The sequence below is a fragment of the Salmo salar genome, chromosome ssa25 (genome assembly GCF_905237065.1).
Source record: "Salmo salar chromosome ssa25, Ssal_v3.1, whole genome shotgun sequence".
In the NCBI taxonomy this organism is placed as follows: Eukaryota; Metazoa; Chordata; class Actinopteri; order Salmoniformes; family Salmonidae; genus Salmo; species Salmo salar.
In genome coordinates this window covers 12,926,767-12,949,608 of record NC_059466.1, presented here as the reverse complement: position 1 = coordinate 12,949,608, position 22,842 = coordinate 12,926,767, and the positions used below count along the sequence as shown (strand labels likewise).

The following is a 22,842-nucleotide window of genomic DNA, read 5'->3' as shown; positions in this document are numbered from 1 at the left end:
CCCTGCTCAGACAGTGCACTACTCTCATGGCCTACATCCCAAATGGCCCCCTATTCCCTATATAGTGCTATTTGGTGGTGGGCCTTGAGGCTGCTGGTTGGAAGTCCAGTCGTCTCCTTCCATATGTTTAGTCAGATCACCCAGTCCAATCTAGGGGAAAAAACGCATGCTTTTTTCAGTTTTTCTTTCAGAAGGAAAACATTGTTCAGGGAGCCTCTCAATGCAAAATGATGTCTCTGGTCAAAGTGTTTGTCATTGTTTTGATGACCCAGAGCAGGCCCTTTGAGTCTTTTGATTACCCTGGCTGGCACATGTTTAACCGTTTAGCAGCTGAAGCACTTGGCTGGCTCAGACCTCCATGATTACTGCAGTCTGAGTCTCTTTTTCCTAATAGCTGCATGTTGGAGTCTTTTTATTGTTGTAGTTCCACTCCCATATAATCATTCTTAGCTCTATTCCTTGATATGGGCTTTGACATGGTCGATTTGACAAGGCACTGTATTGCTAACCCTGCGTTGATGTCATTTCTAAAAGCAACACTAGTTAAAAGGACCTTGTGGTTTTGCCTGTTTCTTTGAATAAAACACCTGAACGTAACAGGCTGGAATGTTCTTCAACATACCCTGTCTGGTGGGTGGAGTTTTCAAGCCATTGTTTTCCCCTAGGCCACTGAATTGATGTAGGTTGTTTCTTATTTTAGAGTAAGGGCACCTCTGGCCAACACGACAAGGTTTCTGCATTTGCTCAGGTCACAGTGGATCTGTCAGACCGTTGTAAAGAGTCCCCTCTTTCTCCCAGGAACAGGGAAGAGAAGGAGAGTGACAGATGAGAGAAAGCTGCGGACACCTCTAGAGTTTGGGTAAGATATACACCGTATATACATTCATACACCACTCAGAATGTCACTGGTCACCCACTGTTAGTGCTGAGCGATTAACCAAAATGTCAGTTATTTTGGGGTTTTTAAACAACTAATTGACCGACTTCGGTTCAATTATTTGAATTCCATTTCGTTCTGGGTTTTTTCCGTGAGCTCGATTTGTGCAGCTTCTGTAGAGATAAATCAGATCAAGCCTTAACTGTGTGATGTAGTAGGGAGTTGTAGTATCCAACAGGCCAATATTTTACATAGTTTAGCACAGAACACGTGGTAATGAACTACAATGACTGTAATCCATTGTGCGCCCACTTAAACTTGTCCGATCTGTGTGAAGAGCACAAGCAAAATTGAGAGGGATAGACAGTAGTTGCTTAGAGTCTGAAAATACATGATCTAAGTGATTGATAGTTGGTATTCAGCAGTCATAAAAGTATGTCTTATTTAATTTGAAGAACTAATAAAATAGTGATTTTGTCAGACAGCATAGGCAGCAGCTCTGATCAGATGATGACTTGGAATGAAATAATAGTCATAAAATAAAATTTGTATTCAAGTAATGTGAATAAATGTTTGTTAAATAGTGATAAACAGTAACGGGCAGTCACTACCATCATGGGACTTTCATTAATTGTTTTATTCTTTGTTACAGCATTCAACCCACATAATGCATAGTGCATTTAATGTAAGAAAAACAAACAAGGTACTATAATATGATGGTGTGACGATTTCCTCTGTCCCTCAAACAACATGGGTGGTATGACTGACTAAAAGGGTCTTAAAGGAGCCAAATCATAGTGTATACATCCCAATCAGTGAGGTTCCTTTTTCCAGAGCGGTGATGATACATCGTCAACAACAGAGTGGCTAGACGAAAAAAGAGTAAACAACACAACATCGCTCCTTCCCTCCATCCTTCCCGCTATCCCTCCCTTCATCCTTCCCTCCCTTCATCCTTCCCTCCCGCTATCCCTCTCTTCATCCTTAAATCCCGCTATCCCTCTATCCTTCCCGCTATCCCTCCTCCCCTAAACTCTCCATTCCTCAAACTTTCCCCTTTCCCTCCCTCCGTCCCTCTCTCTTTCCCTCTATCCTTCATCCCTTCTTTTCTCTATCCCTCTCTACCACCCACCATCCATCCCACCTTCCCTCAGTGGGCCCCTCCAAAGCCCAGGCCTGACAGTAAGCCGAGTGGCCAGGAAATGAGGCGCTGCAGCAGTGATGGTCAGGGGTTAACCACATCCAGTCTCAACACAGACACGCAACATTAGCAGCTCCGTCCCACCACCCACCACAAACCCAGCGACGCTGCACTTAGATCAGGGTGTCTTTCATCTCCCACGGATGTTTCTCATCAGCAGGTTCAAAGAGGAAAGCAAGGCGACAAGCCTTATATCAGTCCCCTGCTCTGCTTAAGACCCAGGCTACGTCGCAATAGCCACCCTATTCCCAGTATAGTGCACTACTTTTGACCAGAGCCCCATGGGTTAGTGTACCATGTAGGGAATAGGGTGCCGTTTGGGCCGGAATCCTCAGGCCGTTTCTGTTAGGAGATGGCGGCTGTCCAGATGCACTGAGAGAAGTGTCGTGTGGGGCGGTGTTCCTCTTGGCAGCTGTCCATCCCAGGAGAGTCTGATTACCGCTGGAGTCCTACAGGGCTCACAGGGCAGCGAGGCCACTCAGTACAGAAGACACAGCTGTAAACATCTCATTTAGATAGCTGCCCTCGCCAACATCAGGCTCTAGCTGTCTGCTGAAGGATTGGCAGCTAGGAGAAGAGCATGTAACAATTCTAGCTGACTAAGTGTTGTGTAAACAAATAAAGATGGTGTAAGAAGGTAGCACAAAACAACTTAGTTTCCACCCATGTACCTTGATATACAATCCAATTTATAATGCACTTGTATAGTCCCTCTGCTTTGACTGCTTGAAACATTACAAAATGATACATGACTGGAATATATCGGTACTGCACTGTGTCGCTCTGACCGATTTAGTGTGAATGGGATTGTGCACCTGTACGTGAATAACTTGTAACCTCCCTCCATCCTAGGTGGCAGAGAGAGACTCGTATCTGTAATGTGGCGGGCCGTCTGCAGGGTGACGTGGCGTACTACGCCCCGTGTGGGAAGAAGCTCCGGCAGTACCCCGACGTGATGAAGGTAAGGTCATACCTCCCAGGTCACTAGCGTTAGCATCCTCTCTCCTTATTTCTCTCGTACGAATCCTAATAGATTTAAAGCTAATGTTAATGATTGAGTTTTTTTGTTGTTGCATTCTCCAGATTTTGATCAAGAAAGACATCATTTACACCCAAACCAATAAGGTTGCTGTTATTAACTTAATCTTTGCCTTAACACTGATCTTTTGTCTCACCAAGGCCTCATTTATGTTCTTCTTTGTAGTATGTGTCCAGAAATGGAATAAGTGACATCACACGCGATCATTTTAGCTTCAGTGCAAAAATAAGGGTTGGTGACTTCTATGAAGCCAGAGAAGGACCCCAGGTGACTGTCCTCTCTTTATTGACCGTTTTCTCCCTCCCACAAAGCAGTCATCCGTAGCCTAAAGTACTGTATATCATTGTGTTTAATATTACATTCACAGGAAAAGTTATGTCGCTTTATTGTAATATGAAAGCCAGGTGCATATAGTTAAAGGGATAGTTCACTCCAAAACGCTATTTTAAGATGGAGCACTTTCAGTACATAGAAAAAAATGTGACGAATATTCACTTGAGTTTTTCTACATTTAACCACAAGTGATGTCTAATTGATTCATACTTAAAGGCAGCAATTACATAGATATATGTATTTAAGCTTAACGTTAATATTTTTTGTCATGAGGGATATTTGTTTATACGGTATCATGTATAGTCATACCGCAGTGTAAGTAAATGGAATGCTCTAATTGGCTGTCCCTCGCTCTCCTCTCCTACAAGGGATTGCAGTGGAGCTTGTTGAACGAGGATGAGGTGATTCCTCGTATCCTGGCCATGGAGGGGAGGCGTGGGCATCCCCCTAAGCCTGAGCACCAGAGGAGAGGTGACGAGGGCCCCCGGTCCAGGCGCAGTAAGGGTCGACTTCCTAACGTTGGCGAGGCCGACTTTCCAGGCGCCACTGACGCCAAACTTCTACGCAAACTGGAAGCTCAAGGTGGGTTCAGTTCTTGCGAGAATCACTGGGGTACACTACATGACCAAAAGTATGTGAACACCTGCTCGTCGAATGTTGGGCGATTAGGCCTGGCTCGCTGTGGGGTTCCAATTCATCCCAAAGGTGTTCGATGGGGTTGAGGTCAGGGCTCTGTGCATACCAGTCAAGTTCTTTCACACCGATCTCAACAAACCATTTCTGTATGGACCTCGCTTTGTGCACGGGGGCATTGTCATGCTGAAACAGGAAAGGGCCTTCCCCAAACTGTTGCCACAAAGTTGGAAGCACAGAATCGTCTAGAAATGCCATTGTATGCTATAGTGTTAAGATTTCCCTTCACTGAGACTAATGGGGCTAGGCTAAACCATGAAAAACAGCCCCAAACCATTTTTCCTTCTCCACCAAACTTTACAGTTGGCACAATGCCTTGGGGCAGGTAGCGTTCTCCTGGCATCCGGCAAACCCAGATTCATCCGTCGGACTGCCAGATGGTGAAGCATGATTCATCACTCCAGAAAACGCGTTTCCACTGCTCCAGAGTCCAATGGCGGCGAGCTTTACACCACTCCATCCGACGCTTGGCATTGCGCATGGTGATCTTAGGCTTGTGTGCGGCTGCTCGGCCATGAAAACCCATCCTAACGAACAGTTCTTGTGCTGACGTTGCTTCCAGAGGCAGTTTGGAACTCTGTAGTTAGCGCTATGCCCTTCAGCACTTGGCGGTCCCATTCTGTGAGCTTGTGTGGCCTACCATTTCACGGCTGAGCTGTTTTTGCTCCTAGATGTTTCCACTTCACATTAACAGTACTTAGGTAGCTGAACTGTTGCCATTTTTAACAATTTCATGTGTCTGAATGTACAAATGCTGCCTTCCCGGCGGGCACAGAGAGAAAATCAAGTGCACTATAGGCCTACCGCTGGCCAATCGGATGTCTTAGATTACCGAGTCTGCAGTAACGTAGCAGGCATAAAAAAAAGCTACAGCAAAATTGATACTGTGAGATTTCACAATGTTAAAACCATGACTAGAGAGAGACTGTCAGCAAATGCAGCGAAGAGCTGCTGTTTTTATGAGTGAGTTCATGTTCTTACTCAGCACTTTGTATTACATTTTTAAAATACATAAAATGCGCGTTCTTCCTATTTCAAAGCACTGCAGCATTAATGATTGAGTAGGAAAGTGTATCGATAGGCTTGCGTTATTATTAGCAGCTTGGGTCTTTTTTAATATCAAGGAATATTTCACTTTCTCTGTTCATAGGAGAAACAACATGAATTTGTTCATGAGGCAGAAGTAATGCGGTACAACTTGAGTTTTGCCTTCAGCTGGAAGACGGTGTCCCTTTTTGGTCAGTGTCAGTGGAGGAAAGGGAAAGCGAAGGGATGTTGAGAGGCGGACCCTAAGTCTGTATGCTCACTCAGCTGTGCCTCACAAGTAATACAACAGCAGATCTATTAACGGTGTGATCATATAGCCTACCTCAAATTTTGAAATATATATTTTTTTAAATGACCCCAACAATAATGCATTGGCAGGGAAATTCAAGCAAAGTCTATAGCTTACTGCACAAACCTCATTGCTACAGTACTGTTTTTAATTGGTTAATGTTGCGTAGGCTTATGTTTTTGAAATCATGTAAAAAGAAATCTGGCCAGTACATCGCAGCTTGCATTTTGACTCGGAAAGTGATCTTGACTCAGGTTGGTGACCACTGTTCTAGAGTTTTCCCTTTTAACACTATCAACGTTTCCCTTTACTGTAGCAATTGTGATCGAATCAACGCAATATTAGCCACTTTCAATGCAACATACCGAAACAAAACCAACTATGCAAGATATTTTGTTGTAGCAGAACGCATCAGTGAATCCCACTGATGCGTTCTGCTACAACAAAATATCTTGCATAGTTGGGATTCACTGGGATTCTTTTGGATTGACATGCACGACTCAGCCTGTACTCTACACAGACCGGTGCTGCAGTAGGCCTATATGCAAATAAACCATTGCCATATATGGATCTATGCAATTTACTTTGAACTGGACTGTGTTTACAGCATGAGCGGTCGTGAGTAGATGCGCTTGTTTTGAGATCAAAGCGAGAGCTGCATGTAGCCACTTGTGCACCTTTTTTTTGTTCATATCATTTGCTAGTTAGTGAGTTATTAGCCCAGTTATAGACAATTTGTAGTCAGCAATGGGGGAGTGATTGCTTCCTACAAGAGCACAAAACGTGTACATTTCTAGACCGCTTTGAAAAGCGAGTCCGGTAAAGAACTTTTTTTGGTCTTAAAGGGGAAGTGTTGAATTTTGAGACAGGCTTGAATATAAGCTAAGTAGCCAATAGGCAGAGGGTAGCATGATTTGTCTGATTTTCTGTAATAATGGTATGGGAATAATAATGCATTTTATTTTGTAAAGTTGTTTCTTGCATCAAACCACACAACCACATTTTCAGTCACCTCCTTGTCTGAAGGACTGGAAGTTGCACAGAATTTTCACAACGTTCAAGTTTGCACTCAGCAGACCTGAAATATGCTCAGTGCCCAAAAACATGTAGGGAACATTGGTGTCCACATACTTTTGTGTACATACAGTGCATTCAGAAAGTATTCAGACCCCTTGACTTTTTCCACATTTTGTTACGTTACAGCCTTAAAAAAAACATGTAATACATTTTTGAATTTCTCATCAATCTACACACAATACCCCATAATGACAAAGCAAAAACAGGTTTTTAGAATTTTCTGCAAGTTTATTAAACATAACGTATGTAAATCTGATATCAGTTTTTCAGACCCAGTACTCAGTACTTTGTTGAAGCACCTTTGGCAGCGATTAAAGCCTCGAGTCTTCTTGGGTATGACACTACACACCTGTATTTGGGGAGTTTCTCCCATTCTTCTCTGCAGATCCTCTCAAGCACTGTTAGTTTGGATGGGGAGCATCGATGCACAGCTATTTTCAGGTCTCTCCAGAGATGTTTGATAGGGTTTAAGTCCGGGCTCTGGCTGGGCCCCTCAAGAAGATACAGAGACTTGCCACTCCTGCGTTGTGTTGGCTGTGTGCTTTGGGTCGTTGTCCTGTTGGAAGGTGAATCTTCGCCCCAGTCTGAGAACCTGCTCCAGAGCACTCAGGACTTCATCAAGGATCTCTCTGTACTTTGCTACATTCATCTTTCCCTCGATCCTGCCTAGTCTCCCAGTCCCTGCCACTGAAAAACATCCCCACAGCATGATGCTGCCACCACCGTGCTTCACCGTAGGGATGGTGACAGGTTTCCTCCAGACGTGACGCTTGGCATTCAGGCCAAAGAGTTCAGTCTTGGTTTCATCAGACCAGATAATCTTGTTTCTCATGGTCAGAGTCCTTTAGGTGCCTTTTGGCAAACTCCAAGTGGGCTGTCATGTGCCTTCTTTACTTAGGGGCTTCCGTCTGGCCACTCTACCTTTGTTGTAACTTTAATGGGTTACAGTGTTAATGTTTACAGTTAATTAATTGAGCTGTATCTAAAGATAAGAGAACGCGCCAATTACGTACAAGTGACAAGTCATTATCCTGGTAAAAGTGGTAAAATGTAACGTGAACAGGTATTATTACTAAAAATAAGCTTTCATCTCACAACTGAAGTCCCGAGTCATTACTTTGAACATAGTTGTTCTATATTTTTGGTGCCGAAACCCGGGAGTATGAGCTACGACGAAGATCCGAGGGATGAAGTGGCTAAAATGGCTGAGGAGGAACGTCGGTATGAAGCAGAAAGAATGAGACGAAAGCGGGGTACCATCCGAGGTGCCACAACACGGATTTGAATCAGATTGACGTGGAAATAACCCAGTAAAATCCGGATACCGATCACTTCAGTACATTGTTGGAATTGCTGTCAGCCGATGAGGACAGATTTTTTGAACTTGGTTGTGGAATTGAACAGTTAACTCCGTTGGATGTATTGGAGTCCGAGATTGCATACAAAGAGTGCGTTATCATGCTGAAGAGTTGTGCACAACGAGTAATAGATTAAAAATAAATAAAAAAACAGGACCTCGATCAACTACCATCACGTGTGAGTGATGCTAACTCAAAACAGAACACAGAGACAATCAGTAAGGCTACCAAAGTTGATTATCGAGAAATTCTATGGAGATGTCAGTATGTGGCAGGAGTTTTGGAGCCAGTATGAGACTGCTATTCACAGCAATGATTCACTGTGCAGTAAAGAGAAGTTTACCTACCTGAGAACTTCTCACTGGACCAGCTGCAAAGGCAGTAGCAGGACTGATGTTAACAGACAGTAACTACGATGATGCAATCGCCCCCGCTCAAGAGCAGATTTGGAAGGAAGGATCTTGTGATTAGTGCTCACATGTCAAAGCTGCTGAATCTCACTCACGTAAAGAAATCCTCTTACAAATGCATACGATGAATGTGAAATTCAGATTAGGAGCTTGGAATCACTGGGTGTAGTGTCAGAAACCTACGGAAGGCTACTATGCCCAATCTTACCACATATGATTGCAGAGGAGATAGCTCTTGACTATAGTTGTCAGAGGGGAGTGGATGATGAATGGAAAGTGTCTGAGATGGTCAGTTTCCGACAGGAGGTTCAGAGCAGGGGGATGTCATTTGTAGTGCTAAGATCATGCAGCCAACAGAAAGAGAGCAAACCATGGAACAAGTCATGCTCCTTCGATGAAATTTAAACAAAGACCCAACATGCCATCTGCTGCGGCACTGCACACAGCCAGCCAGAAGGAACAAAACTGTATTCTGTGACGGTGCAGACCAAAAATCAGAAAACTGCCCAGATCACAATATTGCTGCATGCAAAGAGAAACTAAAGAACATGGGAAGATGCTTTGTATGTTTAGGACAAAAACACATAGCAAAATTCTGTATAGTCAGTGTCATGTGCAACATGTAGATGCAGATATCACATTTCTGTGTGTACCGGTAAGAGGAGGGAGGTGCAACCACCTACTGTTTCTGCAGATGCTGTTGTTTCCTCAGTTATTCCCCATTCTGTGAAGACAACCAGACGGACAGAACACTGTGTTGCTACAAAAGGCAAAGGCATGGGTAGAAGGCCCATCGGGCAGGAAGATAGCTCGTTGCTTACTAGATGGAGGCAGTCAGAGAAGCTTCGTACATGAAAACCTTGTGAAGGGCCTGAAGCTACCAGTAATCAGACAAGAGGCACTCACTCTTCACACGTTTGGCTCCTCTGCTCCAGCAACGTCCCAACGCAACACAGTGAAAGTCATCTTGGAGAATGTCTGGGACAAATTAGCAGATAATTGAAATGGAGGCAATTGAAACCCCACAAGTGTGCACAGCTGTGATGAAGTTTCCTGGTGAACAGATTCAACACGAGCTCAATAGAAAGGGACTGCAGCTCGCAGGCTTTCGAGAAGATGACAAAGATCCTGAACTCTGTCTTGATATGAGCAGACTACTACTGGCAGATAGTATCAGGCTGAGTGGAGCGACTGACAGACGCTGGTTGCTTTAGAGGGCCCCTTTGGATGGTCGGTGCAGGGACCAGTGTCCATGTCAAGTGTCGCCAAGGCTTTACATGGAAAACACAGAACCCAGAGGAAACGAGGCTCTACAGATGTTCGAGAGAACAACCATCTTCAAAGATGAACGATACCATGTGGAGTTGCCATGGAAACGAGAAATGCCAGAACTCCAAGACAACTACAGTTGAAGTCGGAAGTTTACATACACTTAGGTTGGAGTCATTAAAACTCATTTTTCAACCACTCCACACATTTCTTGTTAACAAACTATTGTTTTGGCAAGTCGGTTAGGACATCTACTTTGTGCATTAAACAAGTAATTTTTCCAACAATTGTTTACAGAAAGATTATTTTGCTTATAATTCACTGTATCACAATTCCATTGGGTTAGAAGTTCACATACACTAAGTTGACTGTGCCTTTAAACAGCTAGGAAAATTCCAGAATATCATGTCATGGCTTTAGAAGCTTCTGATAGGCTAATTGACATCATTTGAGTCAATTGGGGATGTACTTCAAGGCCTACCTTCCAACTCAGTGCCTCTTTGCTTGACATCATGGGAAAATCAAAAGAAATCAGCCAAGACCTCAGAAAACAAATTGTAGACCTCCACAAGTCTGGTTCATCCTTGGGAGCAATTTCCAAATGCCTGAAGGTACCATGTTCAACTGTACAAACAATAGTACCCAAGTATAAACACCATGGGACCACGCAGCCATCATACCACTCAGGAAGGAGACGCGTTCTGTCTCTTAGAGATGAACGTACTTTGGTGCGAAAAGTGCAAATCAATCCCAGAACAACAGCAAAGGACCTTGTGAAGATGCTGGAGGAAACGGGTACAAAAGTATCTATATCCTCAGTAAACTGAGTCTAATATCGACATAACCTGAAAGGCTGCTCAGCAAGGAAGAAGCCACTGCTCCAAAACCGCCATAAAAAAGCCAGATTACGGTTTGCAACTGCACATGGGGACAAATATCGTACTTTTTGGAAAAATGTCCTCTGGTCTGATGAAACAAAAATAGAACTGTTTGGCCATAATGACCATCGTTATGTTTGGAGGAAAAAAAGAGGGAGGCTTGCAAGCCGAAGAACACCAGCCCAACCGTGGAGCACGGGGGTGGCAGCATCAAATTGTGGGGGTGCTTTCTGCAGGAGGGACTGGTGCACTTCACAAAATAGATGGCCTCATGAGACAGGAAAATGATGTGGATATATTGAAGAAACATCTCAAGACGTCAGTCAGGAAGTTAAAGCTTGGTCGCAAATGGGTCTTCCGAATGGACAATGACCCCAATCATACTTCCAAAGATGTGGCAAAATGGCTTAAGGACAACAAAATCAAGGTATTGGAGTGGCCATCACAAAGCCCTGACCTCAATCCTAGAGAAAATTTGTTGGCAGAACTGAAAAAGCGTGTGCGAGCAAGGAGGCCTACAAACCTGACTCCATTACACCAGCTCTGTCAGGAGGAATGGGCCAAAATTCACCCAACTTATTGTGGGAAGCTTGTGGAAGGCTACCTGAAACGTTAGACGCAAGTTAAACAATTTAAAGGCAATGCTACCAAATACTAATTGAGTGTATGTAAACTTCTGACCCACTGGGAATGTGATGAAAGAAATAAAAGCTGAAATAATTAATTTTCTCTTCTATTATTCTGACATTCCACATTCTTAAAATAAAGTGGTGATCCTAATGCTATCCTTGTTTTTACTAGGATTAAATGTCAGGATTTGTGAAAAACTGAGTTTAAATGTATTTGCCTAAGGTGTATGTAAACTTCCGACTTCAACTGTATAGAATCGCCAAGAAACGGTTTGAAGGTCTGAAGAAAAGACTGAAGAAGGATGTGATGTTGTACAGCAGATACAATGAAGTAGTTGAGGACCACATACAACAGGATATGGCAGAGGACATGCCCAAGGACAACGCATCAAGCTCCGACAACGTGAAATATTACTTACCTCACCATGCAATACTCCGGGAGGACAAGGTGACGACAAAACAGAGGGGTTTTTTGATGCCTTGTCCCATGAAGATGGCTGTCCATCCCTCTGACTGTCTACTCACAGGACCGAACCTGGATCTTCTCAGCATTCTGATGAAGTTCAGACTACATGAGATTGCATTCATGGCAGACATCAAGAAGGCTTTCCTGCAGATATCCCTAGCAGAGAGAGACCCCGTGAGATTTCTCTGGCTCACAGGCCCACCTAGGGGAGAAAATGAAGAAGAGCAGCGTGTGCTTAGGATAACCAGAATGGTATTTGGAGCTTCCCCAAGTCCATTCTTGCTCACAGCTAGACAGAACAACCAGAAGTTGTAGAGGCATTGAGGAAGTCACTCTATGTAGATTACTTCATTAACGATTTCACGCGATGTTGAAGAGGCTTACTTTGTGACAACCGCAAAACGAATGCTGTTGACTGCAGGCATGGACCTCTGCAAGTGGATGACCAACTCTCCTGAACTGATAACAACATGGGAGGAGAGTATGACAACTGACCTCCCGTTGGCACTAGAAACACAAGGAATTGAGGTTTTAGGTTTAGTGTGGCAACCATGAACTGATTACTTTGTGTTTGACCTCAGGCCGCTACTGAGCATTCTAAAGCACAAGGAAAACACAGAGAAGTGTTCTGCAGTCGTCTGCATGCTTCTTCAACCCTCTTGGCTTCCTGACCCCCTTCACCATCAGGATCAAGTGCATGTTCCAGGAAATGTGGGAGAGGGGACTCAGCTGGGACGAAGAGTTACCACCTGATCTGACACAAGAATGGCAACAGTGGTATTCAGAACTACACCAGCTTGCCATACCAAGGTGGTACAGAACAGACATGCAGCCACAGAACTGCCACAGACTGAAACTACACTTGTTCTGTGGGCTTACAGTGCAGTAGCTTAACTGCAAGGTTTATCACAAGACTGGGAAACAACGACAAGTCTAGTCGCGTCCAAGTCCAGGGTAGCCCCGCTCAAGAAAATGACGCAGCCACACCTGGAGCTCATGGGAGCTGTGATTGGAGAGAGACTAGCAAACCACCTGATGACCACACTGAAAATGAAACAAAAACAGATCAAAATGTGGACAGACTTGATGATCGTGCTGCATTGGATTTGCAGCTCAGCTCAGAAATAGAAACAGTTTGTCGCAAACAGTGACAGAGCTCCAGTCCATGACTGGATAAGAGCGTCTGCTAAATGACTTAAATGTAATGTAATATTGAAGGGAAAACTAATCCAGCCGACCACCCTACAAGAGGACAAACTGTTCGGAACTTAACACAGAGCCAGCTATGGTCATTCTGACATCACCTAATCAGTCAGAGGAGACTGATGACAACAAGGTTCCAGAAGAGGTGAATACAGAACTCAAGTCCAGTCGCCTGGTCACTGTAAAGCTCACAGCAAACAGCACAGACATCACTGAACCCGTGTTGGAACTTGAAAGGTACAGCAAACTGAAGTGTTCAGCGTGACCGCCTGGATAAAGAGATTCATAGCCAATGCTCGTACAAATATAAAGATGCAAGGTGAACTAACTGCTGACGAACTGTTCGAGTCTGGATCAAGGTAACAGAACAATAGAGTTTTAGTCAGGAGAAATTACTGAAGGCAGGAAAAAGCCTAAACAATGACTGTAAAATCAAAGAACTGAAACCGTCCCTGGACGAACACGAACTACTCAGTGTAGGAGGAAGACTGCAACAGTCCAACTTCACATTCACATTCTGCCCAACAAGCACATATATGGAAATGTTTATACAGTACTATCATGAGAGGATGATGCATTCTGGAGTAAGAGACACTCTAGTACAAATCAGCGAGCGATACTGGATCTTGCGTGCTTGGCAGCTAGTCAAGAGCACAGTGGCAAGATGTATAGTCTGCAAGAGATTCAAGGCAAGGGCTGAACAGCAGGTCACTGCACTGCACCTTTACCAAAAGACAGAATAACTGAATCCCCACCATTCAAAGTTACAGGTATGGATTTTGCAGGGCCGCTCTACGTGAAAGAAAATGGTTCTGTGAAGAAGTCATACATTGCGCTGTTCACTTGTGGTGTAACCAGAGCAGTTCATTTGGAACTGGTCTCATATCAGTCAACCGAGATATTCCTGTTAGCTCTGAAAAGATTAATCTCAAGGAGAAGATTATGCAAGGTAATCTATTCGGACAATGCAAAAGCGTTCAAGAGCGCTGATCAGGACTTGAAAGAGTTGTGGAAGGCAATCAAAGAGGTTCATTGCCAAGCGAGCAGCATGGTGGGGTGGATTTTGGGAAAGACTTGTCAGGTCAGTGAAGACATGACTGAGAAACGTTCTTGGGAGAGCTTTGCTCAACTTTTGAAGAGATGTGCACAGTCTTGACAGAGGTTGAAGCTATCCTAAATTCTAGGCCTCTGACCTTTGTCCACAATGAAGTGGATGAACCACAACCCCTGACACCAGCACACTTCCTGGTGGGTAAAAGACAAACCTCTTTGCTGCCCAAGCCATTTCCGGCTGACACTCAGCACCCAGGAGGAAATTACATGCAGATGGAAGTACAGGCAGAGACTTGTGACCAGCAAGCGAAGATACTACTTCCTGGATCTAAAGTCGGCACACCCCTGTGACACCACAGCCCACCCCACTGAAAGTGGGTGACGTTGCACTCGTCGGAGAAGATAACACACCAAGGCAAACCTGGGAACTAGGGAAGACTGAGGAACTGTTTCCAGGCTGAAATGGCCTAGTCATGTTCAGTTCGTACTGCCTCAGGGACTTTGTTGAGAAGACCTATTCAGTTGATATACTGCTTAGAGATTTAGATGAACACAGCTGTTCATCGGGGGCAGGATGTTGTAACTTTAATGGGTTAGAGTTGTTTACAGGTAATTTATGGAGCTGTATCTAAATATATTTTATTTTACAGTTATTTACATATGTAAGAGTAATTGTATTAGAATTCATGTGATGGAGATTGAGAACTATGTACATTGGCAAGAAAAATGATGTGAACCCTTTGGAATTACCTGGATTTCTGCATAAATTTGACATAAAATTTGATCTGATCTTCATCAACAATAGAAAAACTGTGTGCTTAAACTAATAAAACACAAATTATTGTATTTTTCTTGTCTATATTGAGTACATCATTTAAACATTCACTGTGTAGGTTGGGGAAAGTATGTGAACCCCTAGGCTAATGACTTCTCCAAAAGCTAATTGTAGTCAGCTAACCTGGAGTCGAATCAATGAGACAAGATTGGAGATTTTGGTTAGAGCTGCCCTGCCCCATTAAAAAGAAATAATCTAAAAATGTAAGTTTGCTATTAACGAAAAGCATTGCCTGATGTGAACCATGCCTCGAACAAAAGAGATCTCAGAAGACCTGAGATTAAGAATTGTTGCCTTGCATACAGCTGGAAAGAGTTATAGAACTATCTCTAAAAGTCAGTCCACGGTAAGACAAATTGTCCATAAATGGAGAAATATTCTGTGGACAGATGAAACTAAAGTTGAGTCACTATGAAACACTATGTGTGGAGAAAAAAAGGCACAGCACACCAACATCAAAACCGCATCCCAACTGTAAACAATGTAGAGGTAGCATCATGGTTTGGGGCTGCTTTGCTGCCTCAGGGCCAAGACAGCTTGCTATCATTGATGGAAAAATGAATTCCCAAGTTTATCAAGACATTTTGCAGAAGAATGTAAGGCTGTCTGCCAATTGAAGCTCAACAGAAGTTAGGTGATGCAACAAGACAACGACCCAAAAGACAGAAGTAAATCAACAACAGAATGGCATCAACAGAAGAAAATACGCCTTCTGGAGTGGCCCAGTCAGAGTCCTGACCTCAACGCGATTGAGATGCTGTGGCATGACCTCAAGCAGTTCACACCAGACATTCCAAGAATATTGTGGACCTGAAACAGTTTTGGAAAGCGGAATGGTCCAATATTCCTCCTGACCGTTGTGCAGGTCTGATCCGCAACTACAGAAAACGTTTGGTTGAGGTTATTGCTGCCGAAGGGGGGTTAAGCTGTTGTTAAATCCAAGGGTTCACATGCTTTTTCCAACCTGCACTGTGAATGTTTACACAGTGTGTTCAATAAAGACATGACAAATGATAATTGTTTGTTATTAATTTAAGCAGACTGTTTGTCTATTGTTGTGACTTAGATGATCAGATCAAATTTTATGACCAATTTATTCAGAAATCCAGATAATTCTAAAGGGTTCACATACTTTTTCTTCCCACTGTATATATCCGTTGTATTGGATTACGCTATTGACTGCAAGTACCAGAGTGCCTTGCGACAAGAAAGAAAAAAACGAGAACTCGCCAGTTATGTACAAGTGACAAGTGATTTTCCTGGCTTTCGCTAGCAACTTTGTTTTATTGTTTTGTAGAATATAAAATTGGTAAAATGTAATGTGAACAAGTATTATTACAAAAAAATAAGCTTTCATCTCACAACCGACGTCCCGAGTCATTACTTTGAAGATAGTTATTCTATATCCATAAAGGCCTGATTGGTGGAGTGCTGCAAAGATGGTTGTCCTGGAAGGTTCTCCCATCTCCACAGAGGAACTCTAGAGGTCTGTCAGCGTGGCCATCGCCTTCTTGGTAACCTCCCTGACCAAGGCCCTTCTCCCCCAATTGCTTAGTTTGGCCGGGTGGCCAGCTGTAGGAGTCTTGGTGGTTGCAAACTTCTTCCATTTAAGAATGATGGATGCCATTGTGTTCTTGGGGACCTTCAATGCTGCAGAAAGTTTTTAGTACCCTTCCCCAGATCTGTGCCTCAACACAATCTTGTCTCAGAGCTCTATGGACAATTCCTTCGACCTCGTGGCTTGGTTTTTGATCAAACATGCACTGTCAACTGTGGGACCTTATATAGACGGATGTGTGCCTTTCCAAATCATGTCCAATCAATTGAATTTACCACAGGTGGACAGGATACAACTGAGTTCAATTTCAAGTCTCATAGCAAAATGTCTGAATACGTATGTAAATAAGGTATTTTTTTATTTTTTTGTAAATTTGCAAACATTTCTGAAAACCTATTTTTGGTTTGTCATTATGGGGTATTGTGTGTAGATTGAGGAACATTTTCATTTAATCCATTTTAGAATAAGGCTGTAATGTAACAAAATGTGGAAAAAGGTCTGAATACTTTCCGAATGCACTGTATAGTGTATCTTTAAAGCTGCTGTAACCAATAGGACTATGAACTCTAAAAATCTCTCCTCTTGTTGCAGAGATAGCTCGACAAGCAGCCCAGATTAAAATGATGAGGAAACTTGAAAAGCAGGCCATGGCACTAGCAGCCAAGGAGGCCAGGAAACAACAAGGTATAGTCAGCTAGTGTTCTGTGAAAGCTGTTCTTGTGACAATGCCATCCTGTTCTCCACCATAGCACAGTTATTAGTCCAGTACAACCCACACAGTACCACCCTAATCTCAATGTTTACTTTCTTTCTCTCTGTCCATTTCTTTGTCCTTTCTTTCTGTTTCTCTTTCTTTCGGTCTTTCTCGTTCTCTCTTTTTCTCTCTCAGCAATCATGGCTGCTGAGGAGAAGCGGAAACAGAAGGAGCAAGTAAAGATTGTAAAGCAGCAGGTAGGGATTTGCCTACAGTACGAGCATTGCCATGTCATGTACAAAAGCTCACCACTCGGATGCATCTGTTCACAAGTTGTGTTTTTGTTCTGACGCCTCCAAGGTGAAAAGATCCCAAGCAGAATTAATTGCTTTGAAATATTCTCTAAAGGGAAGATGCTAACCTTCAAGATGCTACACTCGCTTTATCTTCATTAGGGTTGCAAAATTCTGTGAACTTTCAATAAATTCTCTGGCTTTCCCCAATTGCCAGTTGGAGGATTCAACCAGGATTTCTGGAATACCAGGGAATTTATAGAAAATTCATGAACTTTTGCAACCTTAATCTCCATTAGAACTACATATACAGGCCCCCTGTTCTAACATGCATGACTGTAGATTGAATTCATTTGACACCCCTCCCCCCAATCCTTTTACTAGGAGAAGATCAAGCGCATTCAGCAAATTCAAATGGAGAAGGAGCTCAGAGCGCAGCAGATTCTCGAGGTGAGTTATTGCAGAAATATTCCGAAACACTTCCTTTTTTGCTGTTGGTAGGACTTTTCCTAAATCAACCAACGGCTATTTCTAAATTATGTGGTTGCACTTTTTCGGTTCTGTCTCCTGACTACAAGTGACTAATGCTTAATTGGTTTTTCACAAAGTGCCATTGAATATTCAAATCTCCTCAGGCCGTGATGGGATTCGACACAAAATACCATCTCTCAGACAATAGTCGCTAACAGTTTAGCACAAGGAGGTGAAACAGCTATTTTCCATGCACAGCGCTAATAGAAGCTCCGAAGTGTTTTAGCTTTACTAAATCAAATTTCAGTTGACATGGTTGGCAAGCTGCTCTTAACAGGATTCCTCTATGCTTGTAATTAGATATTGAAATGTGTCTTAATTTATTCCGACTGGCTACTGGTATTTTGTAAGAACTACAACTAGTTTGTCTTTTTAGTGTTAACGTGAAGAAATAATTGTCTCACTGCACAAGATTGCAATATTTCACGCTTGACATTGCCAGTAAGTCCCTGCTGCAAGTGGGACTAGTCTCATTCGATATTATCCTCTCTGCTCTAAATTGAACAGTTCTATGTTGCACATGTGGCTATTTCATTGTGTGTTTAGTGTTAGTGTAGTCACTAGAACCAAAATATGTATTTTGCCCTGCATGTTTATTTGTGAAAATTGTCTTGATTTTAGTTAATCAAACAATGTTAGCCCTCCCACATGACAGAAATTCATGATTTGCTTCTAGTAGGAACTAGTGATAAAAGCCTAATCTTACACAAGCATAAATGGATTTGTCTGTGTATTTGGCGGTACTGGTACCGGCATGTAGTACTGTACATGTGCTGTTGAATGAAGTGTTGACTCTCTCAAGGTTGTTCTGTTGCATGACCTGTAGACCTGTTTTGCATGCACAGACTAAAAGGAAAAAGAAGGAAGAAGCGGCAAATGCCAAAATAATGGAGGCTGAAAAACGAATCAAGGTTAGTTTAGATGTCCTGTTAAAATAATCAACCATTAATTTGTGGCCCACTCCACCTCCCACTGTTGCCTCAAGTCATACAACCCCTCTCCTGTCCATTCCCAATCTCCTCCTTGCACCTCATTGCCTCATTTAGGTGAATGTAAAGCAACGCTCATTGCTCCAAGGGACTGCTTCTCCGTGTTTAGGAAAATCTCCTTGCCACCCAGAGCAAACCTTTTCCATGTTAATCAGTGTCATAAAGGACATTGCATTCTGTCTCTGCCTCCTGCACGTCTCAAAAAAACCCAACTATGGCATTTCCATTTCACATTAGTTCCAACATGCCCGGGCTCTTTGCCTGTCTGTCAATCAGATTAGTGAGGGATTTGAACTTCCTGTGGAATGAAGTAGAGAAACCTTATCCGTTTGTGTTGGCTGCTTTTTTTAGGTGATGGAAATGAGGGGTGTGTTTGGATTGTAATGTCGTTTTATCTTTTTCCCCTTAAAGGAGAAAGAGATGAGGAGGCAACAAGCAGTCATTTTGAAACACCAGGTAGGTATCGCTCTCCTGCACCACATGATGCCAAAAGCCCATTTTCACTTTCAATTCTACTACTACAATCTTTTTGGAAGAAGGGTTCTTTTTGATATAGTACTTGACAATTCCCTGTCCAAATCTCTGTCGCTTTGTTAATTTCAGTTTTGATGACCCTAGCTTGTCACCTGTCTTGGGGTGGGGGGGTTCTTATATGAACTTAGTTTTTATGAGCCTGTGATTTCTGTTCCGTAATACTTTGCCAACTCTTTCTCCCAGGAGTTGGAGAGGCATAGACTAGATATGGTATGGGTATGTTTATTTTTGCACATCTAACACCGCATCGTGATATTGGTTGTGATATGGTTGTCATAGCAATTCATAAAGTGTAGCTCTGGCTGCCGTCATACTACATTCTTCTGCATGGCTTTCGAGCAAAGTGCATTGCGTACGCACGTCTTGCTCTATTTGTTCTTGTACAAGACAAAATGGTCAAGGACTTCTTGACTCGTTCAGATTCCATTTAAGGGGAGCAATGCACACTATCATGGTCCTAAAGACGTGACCCTCCATTGCCTTGTTTTTGTTGTCGAGTGAATGGAAGTGCCTGACATCCAGGTGTTAAAAGTCAATGTAGAGTATTGCTGCACTTGTCCATTTTACCACCTGACGAATCAGACCCGTCCATCGCCGGCTTTTCCCCTGCTTGTTGACATCGTTTAAATCGCCGACCTCACGGAGAAATGTTCATTCATCGTTTCGTTGTCGTGTTTCTTGTTCCATATTTCAGATTTGATTTCTGTTGTTGTACCCAAACCTACTTGCCATAAGTTACAATAGGCTAAAGACAGGAAATGATAGCATTGCTTTAAACCCATGCCATACTGAATATAGGACTGCTCTCAGTACGCGCCTAAGATAAATTCCTTACTACAAGGCCTCAATCTCCAATTGAATCCATGAATGTATTTGTGAGAGGTAACTTGCTTTCTGTAGTATAATCTTATTTGCATTCTGATGTAAGAAGTTATTTTGCTTTGCTTTTCACCAGTGAATAAAGAATGAAAAACTGTAGCAGCTTTTAGAGTAACTTTCTAACACAGCATAGTATGACGACGTCTGTTTAATTCTTAGATGCACTTGTACAAGTAGCACTTCAGTTTGCCTATTGCCAGTATACAGACGCATTCAAGCCGACTCTAACTTCAAGCTTACACTTTGTGTTGACACCGCCCTCATACCTGTTGCTTTGCCCTTTTTTTAGATTGTTGGTTGTCGTCATTTTATTAACCTCTGAACTTCCGCTATAATGTTCACAACGATGGCCAGACTTCTGTTTGTTTGTCCTACTATACTGTACGTGTCATAGTAAGCTGTTGTGTTTGTCGTCTAATATGAAGTGGCCTGTCTGTGTTGAGCTGCGGTTGTGTGTGCTCTGTCAGGAGAGGGAGAGGCGGAGGCAGCACATGATGCTGACGAAGGCCATGGACGCCCGTAAGAAAGCAGAGGTGCGTGATTCACAACTCGACCACTTCTCCTTGAAACTGTTACTGCAGGCTTCTGGCTATTGCCTCCTCTCCTCAGTTCTTCCTCCCCCTCCTTTTTGTAAAACTATATGGAGTGTGAATGAAAGAGGGAATCGGGCCCCAAGCAATTTTCGGTGAAAGTGCAGCAATTTATAAGCAAGGAAGGCCTAGTGTTGGCCTGAATTGTAATGACATAATCCTTAACACGATTGTCTGCAACGGTGCCGATAGCATGCACTGTTAACTTGGTCTGTAATTTGGACCTTAGGAGCGGGAGCGCTTAAAGCAGGAGAAGAAGGATGAGAAACGGTTAAACAAGGAGCGGAAATTGGAGCTTAGAAGACTGGAACTGGAAATTGCCAAGGAGCTGAAGAAGCCAAATGAAGACATGTGCTTAGCAGATCACAAGGTATACTATTCATAGGAGCTTCTAGTGGAAATTCTAAAGGGAGGGATATGAGCCTTCTATGGCTATGAGTGTGCCATTGGTCATAGATTAGTTCTCCAACTGAAAAGGAGACGTGGGCCGCGTTTTCATTAGACGTTCTCTTAGATATCAAACCAAGAAAATCGTTAATACTGGCCACATTTAATCGCTCATCAGTTTCTATGCCTATTACCCATTTTAATGAATATGACGATAGTGTTTTTAAATGACACCGGTGCTTTATTTGTCTAGTGATAACATCTTCCATATTGGAATGCATGAAAGTGAAGTAAACACAGGTACACGTTTTAATAGTGCCATCAAGTGGCTGCCCCTAACACAACACTGACCAGGGGATTTCTGAAAGCTGCTTTCTCATGATTTCCACCAGACAGGGCATTGAGCCCCTGGATAACAAGTTCACACATCCCATCAACCCCGTCTCCATACGGCTCTCACTAAACCTCACTCCATACAGGTCAAGCTCTGTTTGCCCTACTTGAATCTGCAGCTACAGAAGCTATCTCTCCACATTTTGCTCTTACACTGCGTTAAGAACCTTGAAATTATAACAAGTGCACAGCACACTACTGTAATTACATGACTGAATGTAACTGAATGTGTCCTCTCTCCGTTCCCAGCCTCTCCCGGAGTTATCCCGTATTCCCGGCCTGGTTCTACCAGGAAGCAGCTTCTCTGACTGCCTGATGGTGATGCAATTCCTGCGGAGCTTTGGGAAGGTGCTGGGCTTCGACGTGGACGCCCACATACCCAACCTGAGCGTGCTGCAGGAGGGCCTGCTCAACCTGGGAGACAGCATGGGACAGGTCCAGGACCTGCTGGTGCGCATGCTCTCTGCTGTGGTGTGTGACCCCGGACTGCCCCCAGGACACCGGGTGAGGGACTTTACTCTTTAGAACTCAACACACGCACTCATCGCACATTCATAAATACTAAAAGGCATACGTACAATCTGATGAATGCTTGAAAAGCCACGTATATTAGCACTTTCCCACATGCTCACACACCCATGCTATCAGCAGTCGTACAGTATATTCTGATCTGCCTTCATAGACTGTACTGTACGCGCTATCCACAGCTTAGAGGGCTGCACCCGCGGCACTGCAGAGCTAAAGACGAGATTCCCCTACTGTAATCAGAACACATAAGTGGGGCGTTATCAATATCTCTGGCTCTGCGAGGCTAAATGAATGGGCTTATCTGTTTTTGGTTGGTATCGGTGTTTATAGCTCTTAATACAGCTTCCACAGTTATACCCCCACATTTTTCCTAATTCATCAGTATTTTCTCTCCATGCTAATCTAAAGGGCTTAGTCACGCTTTCATGTGGCTTTCCATTATTCCTTCAAGGATCCCAGATGACTGTCGCCTATTATGGAGCCTCAGTCGACGTCGAGGGAAAATGTATCCCTGAAAAGAGAAGAATGTAGTCCCCTCTAACTGTCCTCGTCTGTGCCGTAGGCTGGACTGCATTATGCCCCTAAAGGCAGCGGTTCGATCCCCCGTTCCACCACTCACTTTCTCTCCTGTATCCCTCTACATATCTTTTGCAAACCTGTCAATAAAACGTGAAAAAGATATGGGTCACATTTCATTTGGACAGTCGCGTATAGATGGTCATAAGATCAACCAACAGTTTGTTGATAAGCAACTGCTTGCAAAGGTTAGGTTTAGTAGACAGTTAGTTGAAGCGTCGTTGACAGTTATT

At 43.3% G+C, this 22,842-nt stretch overlaps 1 protein-coding gene across 1 annotated transcript in view; it reads left to right on the top strand.

The window, feature by feature from the left end:
• Positions 1-22,842, top strand: part of LOC106586179 (bromodomain adjacent to zinc finger domain protein 2B) — a 107,876-nt gene that overhangs the window by 70,728 nt on the left and 14,306 nt on the right. Inside the window, 13 exon segments of the mRNA XM_014173137.2 lie at positions 799-859; positions 2,931-3,039; positions 3,283-3,384; positions 3,819-4,032; positions 16,807-16,899; positions 17,105-17,166; positions 17,587-17,652; positions 18,579-18,644; positions 19,134-19,178; positions 19,440-19,466; positions 20,603-20,668; positions 20,955-21,095; positions 21,755-22,009. Coding sequence (XP_014028612.2) covers positions 799-859; positions 2,931-3,039; positions 3,283-3,384; positions 3,819-4,032; positions 16,807-16,899; positions 17,105-17,166; positions 17,587-17,652; positions 18,579-18,644; positions 19,134-19,178; positions 19,440-19,466; positions 20,603-20,668; positions 20,955-21,095; positions 21,755-22,009 — 1,307 coding nt within the window.